The sequence below is a fragment of the Schistocerca americana genome, chromosome 3, assembly GCF_021461395.2.
Source record: "Schistocerca americana isolate TAMUIC-IGC-003095 chromosome 3, iqSchAmer2.1, whole genome shotgun sequence".
Taxonomy (NCBI): Eukaryota; Metazoa; Arthropoda; class Insecta; order Orthoptera; family Acrididae; genus Schistocerca; species Schistocerca americana.
In genome coordinates, this window is record NC_060121.1 from 907586054 (window position 1) to 907595492 (window position 9439).

The window sequence follows — 9439 nt, forward strand, 5'->3', positions numbered from 1 at the left end:
GGTAGAATCAGTTTAACTTTATTCGCCGTCAATGTTGCTCTCTTCACGAAACTCACGTCGATGGATTGCGTGGGAAAGCAGAACTACTTGCCGAAAATTTGCACTTGGTGTAATGAGTAGCAGCTCTCCTTAAACAGATAAATGTAAGATAATGCCTACAACTAGTAAAGTTTAGCAATAAAAAAGAAATAATGTGTAGTCTACATTATTGTGTTTTTCCATCAAAGAACGTAACATATGCGTACGCACCCGAAGTAATGTATATTGTGAAAGCTGTCAGCATTTGTTCGTCCTCGCTAGTGTGAAACACAGCTCTTCTGCTGAGCAAGTGATGATAGCTCTTAAAGCCCGATGTGTCTTACATTAAATTACTTGTCCCAACGTCACCTACGCCGCTTTTTAAAAGTTAGTGAGAATTACCCTGCATAGTCGGATTGATTATTACCCTGTGTAGTCTCTTGAAATCGGATGGATCTGTTACAACTCCCTCCGTAACAAATGCCAGACGCTGGCGTTGCTAAGCGACAACACGGAACGCCTAGACAATTTAGCCGGAATTCCTCTGTGTTTCGCTGTCCGCCTCGTCACCTTGGCGAGCCCAGCTGTTGGAGCAGAGCGGCCACTCGCTTCCATAACGGACCGGCGACCGTAGCTGCTCGGCTATCAGCCGCGCCGCCCGCCCCTGGCCCTGGGACACGCAGGGTCGGCCACCGCCTCGCGGCTACCTTGCAATGCCTGCGGTCGGCGGAGGTTGCGCAAGTGGAGGAACGTGGAGCGACCGACGCCTACAGTCGCTCCGCAGCACTGCCCGCCCCCACCGACAATACTGGCGTCTGTCCTTAGCTCAGCATAACGGTTTCCAAACACGTCATTCACTGAAACTTCCTGGCAGCTTAAAACTGTGTGCCGGACCGAGACTCGAACTCAGGACCTTTGCCTTTCGCGGGCAAGTTCTCTACCATCTGAGCTACCCAGGCACGACTCACGCCCCATCCTCACAGCTTTACTTCCGCCAGTACCTCGTCTCCTAGAAACGTCATTCACTATCGTAGAATTCTTCAGTATGGTCGGAGGTCGGGATTGCTACAGTGGGGGGTCTCCACCCAGAGATAATCGTCACGAGAACGTAAAGCATAGTCTGAGCTCAAAAGAGTATGTACTGGAGGTAAATAAGTGTCTCTCAACGGATCAGTGTTTATTCAGACAAAGCCACTTGTTCGAAATACAGCTTGCTTTATCCACAAATGACATCTTGCCAATTGTAAATGCAGTTGATCAATTCGATTCCGCTTTCCCACATTTGCGAAAAGCGTTCCTCACTGTGCAACACTGCAAACCAAGATAGACTCACATGGAACGTCTTCGCAAGTAAGTGATAGACACTATGAATATTCGAGTAATAAAACGCAGTATGTTCCATAAATGTTCTACATAAACGAAAGCAATATGATCTGTGCCCCTAGAAAGGATCTGGACGACAGACAATCTCAGTATATACAGGGCGTCCCAAAATGACGCTGACGAACCTTAGGGACAGGTTCCTTACACAAAAACAAAAAAAGGTGTAAGAAAGGCCTCTAGAGGGAGCACTTGTTCATCTTCGATACTACGAAACACATCTCTTCTACTGTAGTGTCTTTCCTTCTCATATTTTGGGAGGAGGTAGTATGGACCAAATAACAAAAAAGATCTATTAATCATGGGCTCTAAAGGGCAATCCTTAAGAGCTATCACCACTTGTCCAATAGAATAGTTGTGTTTCACACTAGCAAGGACGAACAAATGCTCATACCTCTTACAGTACACATTTTAAACTTGATATTTTCGAGGCATTTTATTCTTCTTTTGGTCAATACTTCCGCCTCTCAGAAATATGGAAAGCAAAGACCTTGCAGTAGAAGAGGTCTGTTTCATAGTATCGAAGATGAAAAGTTGCTCATATCTTTTAAGGTATGCATTTAAAGCCATTGTTTAGTCGACACTTTTTCATTTATTTCTACACTCCTGGAAATTGAAATAAGAACACCGTGAATTCATTGTCCCAGGAAGGGGAAACTTTATTGACACATTCCTCGGGTCAGATACATCACATGATCACACTGACAGAACCACAGGCACATAGACACAGGCAACAGAGCATGCACAATGTCGGCACTAGTACAGTGTGTATCCACCTTTCGCAGCAATGCAGGCTGCTATTCTCCCATGGAGACGATCGTAGAGATGCTGGATGTAGTCCTGTGGAACGGCTTGCCATGCCATTTCCACCTGGCGCCTCAGTTGGACCAGCGTTCGTGCTGGACCTGCAGACCGCGTGAGACGACGTTTCATCCAGTCCCAAACATGCTCAATGGGGGACAGATCCGGAGATCTTGCTGGCCAGGGTAGTTGACTTACACCTTCTAGAGCACGTTGGGTGGCACGGGATACATGCGGACGTGCATTGTCCTGTTGGAACAGCAAGTTCCCTTGCCGGTCTAGGAATGGTAGAACGATGGGTTCGATGACGGTTTGGATGTACCGTGCACTATTCAGTGTCCCCTCGACGATCACCAGTGGTGTGCGGCCAGTGTAGGAGATCGCTCCCCACACCATGATGCCGGGTGTTGGCCCTGTGTGCCTCGGTCGTATGCAGTCCTGATTGTGGCGCTCACCTGCACGGTGCCAAACACGCATACGACCATCATTGGCACCAAGGCAGAAGCGACTCTCATCGCTGAAGACGACACGTCTCCATTCGTCCCTCGATTCACGCCTGTCGCGACACCACTGGAGGCGGGCTGCACGATGTTTAGGCGTGAGCGGAAGACGGCCTAGCGGTGTGCGGGACCGTAGCCCAGCTTCATGGAGACGGTTGCGAATGGTCCTCGCCGATACCCCAGGAGCAACAGTGTCCCTAATTTGCTGGGAAGTGGCGGTGCGGTCCCCTACGGCACTGGGTAGGATCCTACGGTCTTGGCGTGCATCCGTGCGTCGCTGCGGTCCGGTCCCAGGTCGACGGGCACGTGCACCTTCCGCCAACCACTGGCGACAACATCGATGTACTGTGGAGACCTCACACCCCACGTGTTGAGCAATTCGACGGTACGTCCACCCGGCCTCCCGCATGCCCACTATACGCCCTCGCTCAAAGTCCGTCAACTGCACATACGGTTCACGTCCACGCTGTCGCGGCATGCTACCAGTGTTAAAGACTGCGATGGAGCTTCGTATGCCACGGCAAACTGGCTGACACTGACGGCGGCGGTGCACAAATGCTGCGCAGCTAGCGCCATTCGACGGCCAACACCGCGGTTCCTGGTGTGTCCGCTGTGCCGCGCGTGTGATCATTGCTTGTACAGCCCTCTCGAAGTGTCCGGAGCAAGTATGGTGGGTCTGACACACCGGTGTCAATGTGTTCTTTTTTCCATTTCCAGGAGTGTATATAACGAACCTGCTTCTAAGGTTTGAAGGTGTTTTTTTTTTGGGACATTCTGTATAGTATGTACTAATTATGCAACAGAATCAGTAAAACATCGTTAGCCATCAATATTGCTCCCTTCACGAAACTGTCGGCGATGGGATATCGCAAGGGAAAGCACAACGACTCGGCAAAAATTTGCACTTGGTGTAATAAGTAGCAGCTCTCCTTAAACAAATAAATATAGGATAATGACTACAACTAGTAAAGTTTAGGAACAAAAGGGAAATCGTTTATAGTCTGCATTACTATGTTGTTTCCCCAAAGCATGTAACGCATGCTTACACATCCGAAGTAATTCTGAAATTTGACCTCTGTCCTTCATAGCTACGCCAAATAGGTGAGTATTCATAATTATCGTACAACAGACTTACCACACGAAGAGAAGTTATCAGCATCAAAAAAACTAATTTGAATTTATACCGTGACAATGCCTCTCAGAGAACGACGTTTCTGTAGTTTATTACTTCACTACTAGCGCTTGTAATCACTAATTGGGCTTCGGTGTATGAGCTGTATGTTTCATTTGCTTCACCAAATCAATTATGGATTAATAAAACGAATTTTACTATAGATATACTTGCAAAAACGTAATTTACTTTTAATTCACGCTACGCCTATTCAGGTAGCATCTCTATACAAATTTAGGACGGCAGCAGCGTCTTTGCACCAGGCCATTCCAAAATAGTCCAGCGTCTTAAAGAACTACACCGTTTTGCTCAGCTATAGGACATGATTCGTATCAGCGCTGGTGTGGGTTTTCACCGATCACAAATACAATAACGTTGTGCAAGCCACTCAGCAGTTTAACAGCTAATGTGGTGAGCACGGCAAGTGGATCGGTAGTGATGGACTGCTAAGTGAATGAGTTTATTACAGATGATATGCAGAGAACGTAATCCACAAAATTCTTGTGAGGGTTCAGATAATCTTGGAAATCTAACAACTGGAGGAATTAATTACATTAGTCATATTTTCCCATCATCACTATACGACAATGACCTTCTCGTCCTACTCTCAGCCGTAACAGCTATAGAAATGGCTCTGAGCACTATGGGACTTAACTTCTAAGATCATCAGTCCCCTAGAACTTAGAACTACTTAAACCTAATTAAACTAAGGACATCACACACATCCATGCCCAAGGCAGGATTCGAACCTGCGACCGTAGCGGTCACGCGGTTCCTGACTGTAGCACCTAGAACCGCTTGGCCACCCCGGCCGGCCAGCTATAGAAGATGAGGTTCACAAATAAAAGAGCATTGCTTACGTAAGTTATTGCTGATATGCAAATATTCGAATCACTAGCTTTCCGCATTACGGTTAGAAGCCCTTGCCTATCATTAGTTCATTATTGTCACTGATACGATACATATCACCCGATTTGATAGCCAAAATTTGCTAAGTTTTCATCGAATGCACAGGAAACTTCTACTCTCACTCTTGATGGTTCTTTTTAGCTGCTTTTTCTGATTTATCCCTTTTAGCAATTATTAGTTCTTTAATTTTGATTCACTCCCTCAGTAATCCTCCAGATCTAAGTTTTGAAAGTTTCTAAACGGTGTTATGCACTTCCTCGGAATATTCAAGTTTCAACACCACGATATAACTGTAGTAGCCATCGTAATAGCTGCTTATCTCATGGATTTGTGACAAAACCTAAACACAAACGACGTGTAGAAGGTACATCGCTTTATCGTAGGCACGTAATTACAGCAAAACAAAATTCTAATATAGTGCATGATTATGATTCTGTCGAATAAATGCAATATGGTTTTCCACTCGAAAGGAACAACGCTGAAAAACATAAGTCAATACTAAACGAATGTTTAATTTATAGATGTTCTGCATCAATTTTCATGCAACGGTAGCAACAACACTAACAACAGAAGTGTAAAACTGTAAAATTACATTTTGAATGGCTTCACCCGCCGCATCATCCTCATAGCTGTAATGAATTCAGATGATGTATACCGAAGGTTGGTCACTTAGAAGAAATAGTGGAATAGAAGCGTAATTTTTGGAGGAATAATGTGTGTAGATAGTTTTAAGGCTGTGAAGAGACTAAGACATTTGAAGAATCCGTTGGTAGATATCAGACTTCATGGAAGTCGTTAGAAAATATCGGGCAATGACGATATCTTATAGAATGGAACAGTAAACATTGAACATATATTGGTAGAACGCTCGTAGTAGAGGACTCCTACGAAGAAATAGTGTTCACCTTCTTACAGCATAACAAAGTAAGAAAGAGCATTGTAGCACATCGTGAACTGCTAGTTTATACGGCGAAACTGAGGAACTTCTCTTTACAACTGTTTAATTTCATAATTTCTTTAGCTACAAAATACTAGTATTTCGTCTAAAACATGTCAGGCAAGTTTCACTCTACACATTCGGTAAGTAGTGGCAGCAATTGTGAAGCGATTATGAAGGGATGTGACCAGTGGAGAGAGAGTGTACGCCGGCCGGATTCAACCATGAGAAAGTTGGCCATAAACTCCACATAGTTAGTAACAGTAAAATTTATTCGGTCAGTAATACCGCAAATACCAAGAGCACTTTCGGAGATCAAACACATTTAAAAAGACAACGCCCGAGGGAGAACCAAGTACAAGGTTAAGATCAGAGGCTGTGCAGCTTTCACTCGCCGCACACACTGCCGCACTGTTCGTTATAAATAGCGGCCGTGACCACTGGACAGGCACATTTCGGCAGCAGCAGCAGCAGCAACAACAACAACTCCCACAGCCATGAACACCCTGGTACGTACTACTGCTGTTTTATTTTACTTCAGTACTATAGCAAACAACAAGCTTGTTTGTGTAGTACTTCCGTATTTCTATGTTGTTAGTCGAGAACATTGCTTTATGATAATTTTGTGAATTTCAGATCGTCCTGAGCGCCGTCCTGGCCGTCGCTGTGGCTACGCCCGGCTACCTGGGCGCCGCCCCCGCTGCAGTAGTCGCCCACGCTGCCTACGCCGCCCCCGCTGTGGTCGCCGCCCCCGTGCACGCCGGCTACGCCGCCTACGGCCCCGCCCCCGTCGCCGTGCGCTCAGACGGCTACCTGCTGGACACCCCTGCCGTCGCCGCCACCAGGGCCGCCCACCTGACCGCCGTCGCCCAGACTCAGGCTCGTGACGCCGTCGTCAACGGCGCCGCCGCCCTGGCCGCCCACGCCTACGCGGCCCACGCTTACGCCACCCCAGCCGTTGCGTATGCCGCTCCTGCTCCCGTGGCCTACGCCGCCCCCGCTGCCTACGCCGCCCATGGCGCTCTCGCCACCGCCGCCCATCTCCAAGCTAAGGCTGCTCTGCTGGGCTGAAATGTCTACTTCTACAACAGACCACTTCTTCCCTAAATAGCAGAAATACAAAAAAAATTAAAAAATAATAATAAACACCAACAAGAAACATACTTTTCGCTTTATTACTTTCCAACTACCAAAAGTTGAGCAATATTTGTTTAGTGCTACGAACTCAAAACTCATGAAACATGTTTTCTTCCAATCACTTTTTGGTGAACCGATTTCTGATTTGAGAAACGTAGAGACTGTGTTTTGGTTGTATTAATGTGCTTATTTAGGACTGTATTTTGCCATTCTCAGGAAGTGATTGACTACACGCCGGCCGGAGTGGCCGTGCGGTTCTTGGCGCTACAGTCTGGAGCCGAGCGACCGCTACGGTCGCAGGTTCGAATCCTACCTCGGGCATGGATGTGTGTGATGTCCTTAGGTTATTTAGGTTTAATTAGTTCTAAGTTGTAGGCGACTGATGATCTCAGAAGTTAAGTCGCATAGTGCTCAGAGCCATTTTAACCATTTTTGATTGACTACTATTCACAAGACAAAGCGAACAATAGAAAACGAGGCAAAGGAAACAGAGATAATAGCAACACACACAGAATGATATTGGAGCTAAATGCTTAATTACCTCGAAGGCTTCTTGTAATTTTTTTATCTTTGTTGGCGACAGACTGTACTTCCGTGTTGAGTTTGTATCTATCACGTGGCTTCAGAAAAACTGGAGCCTGTCGTGTCTAATCTCCAGCTACGTTCATGAGCAGAGAGTGTAGCTGCTATAGCCCTGCGTCTTTGACAAACTTACACTTTGTTTCGTCAGTATAAGTTGTTATAGACTCGTAAGGTAAGGAATGGCGCAGTTTTCCACAGAATGGGGGAAAAAAGAAAAATTGGTAATCTAGTAAGAAGAAGGAACAGGATGACTGGATGTATGTTGAGACATCAGAGAATAGCTCCCATTGTTCGAAATGCAGCCTGTAGTGTTGAAAAAGTGTTAGGGTAAACAATGGTTAAAATACATCCGAAAAATAAGTGAAGTCATAGTGTGGAAATGCTACTCTGCAAGGGTACTGTAACACTCCGGTTTAATCTACTGACTTATCCCGCTCGATCGGGATCTGATAGCAGCCCAAATAGATAATAATTAATGTGACCGTGTACCTAATGGGGCTGGCAATCGGATTGGACTGCTACGGAGTTGTTACATTCCATTTTGTCCTTCTCGAATGCTGTAATAATAAAATGTCTGGTGGCAAGAAGAACGACAACACAGCTTCATTAATCAACAACCTATATTTATCACCAAAAACACAACGTAAGGAGACAGCCACTGCCTTCGTCGTACAGAATTAAGAACGGCTAATCACAGCACAGGCCTCTTCGTTATTTATTATCGTCACACGTAATTTCAATCACTGTAATCCAACACTGCAATCCAACACTGCAATCCAGATGATGCCGGCGCGGTAGACGCGTAATTACAAATATCGGCACAAAAATATCGCTGAATCACACTAGTAATTGTACTTGTTCACTTTCCCGTATATTTCTAACACAAAGGGGTTAAACCACGGCGATGGCCACTCCCTTTGTCGGTACGGTCTTGCATTCCAGCAACAGAACTCCACCCGGCTCGGCCCGCAGCGCGTACCACACTACTGTCTCAACACTCGCTCTCGCTCTCGCAACCCGACACACACTATCGATTGTTTGTCCTGTCGACCTGTGCTGTCGCAAAACTTATAGTAAGGGCCTACGGACCCCTTACAGTACCACACAGTATTCGCATTCTCGTAATTTTGTACGTTTCTGGTACGTGTAGTTTAGAACTCAAATATACTCTTTACAGAGCTGTTCGATGCAATTCTTAAAAAATTTCGAGAATATGAAATCTGAAGTTTGTTTAGTATGCTAAAATAAGAGTAGAAACTCTTCGACGGTAAGTTAGATCCTGTAGCAGTGCTCGTTCGATCTATGTGTGTGTGTGTGTGTGTGTGTGTGTGTGTGTGTGTGTTTGTGTGTGTGTGTGTGTGTTTGGGACGGGGGAGGGGCTGAGTTCGATTAAACTGCATCAAATTTTTGTTTTTCGGTATCTCCATTCATTTTGAATACCTACGTCATTTAAACATAAAATTCATTAAATAAGTTCTAATTACCACAACTGATGGTTAGTTTTATATAAAACACATGTTTTCTTGAAACTTCCTGACAGATTAAAAGGTGTCCTGGACCGAGACTCGAACTCGGAAACGTCTTTACTTATTTATATATTCCACACAAGATTCCAGTTTTCATTGTGAACAAAAATTCTGAGTTACCGATTCTATATAAAAGATGTTTAATCAAAATCGTATAATTAAAAAGATAACAAATTAAATTTGTTTCAATCTCTTTGTGTTTTACGCTTCCCGTAAATTATCATACTACATGCACTTTTGTTATAAATTCTACCAGGAATCGAACCAAGGCTTGTCACACAACCAGCGAGCACTCTACGACAGCGTCATAGTACTCATCGAAAAACATCTTCCAAATATTTAGTATATTAGACATGGCTGGAATACATAGAAGTCGATTTTCTCGAGAATTTATGAGAGTTGCATCGAACTGCCTTGGAAGACGTATATTTTGGCTCTGAAATTCACGTACCATAAACATAAAAAATTCAAAAAATCC

The 9439-nt window shown here is 45.0% G+C and overlaps 1 protein-coding gene across 1 annotated transcript; it reads left to right on the plus strand.

The window, feature by feature from the left end:
* The first annotated feature begins 6100 nt into the window (after positions 1–6100).
* On the plus strand, positions 6101–6879 carry LOC124607106 (cuticle protein 16.5-like). The gene is made up of 2 exons (XM_047139303.1): positions 6101–6225; positions 6353–6879. Exons 1-2 carry the CDS (start codon positions 6214–6216, stop codon positions 6785–6787), a joined length of 447 nt encoding a protein of 148 aa, XP_046995259.1. The 5' UTR covers positions 6101–6213; the 3' UTR covers positions 6788–6879.
* Positions 6880–9439: the final 2560 nt, after the last annotated feature.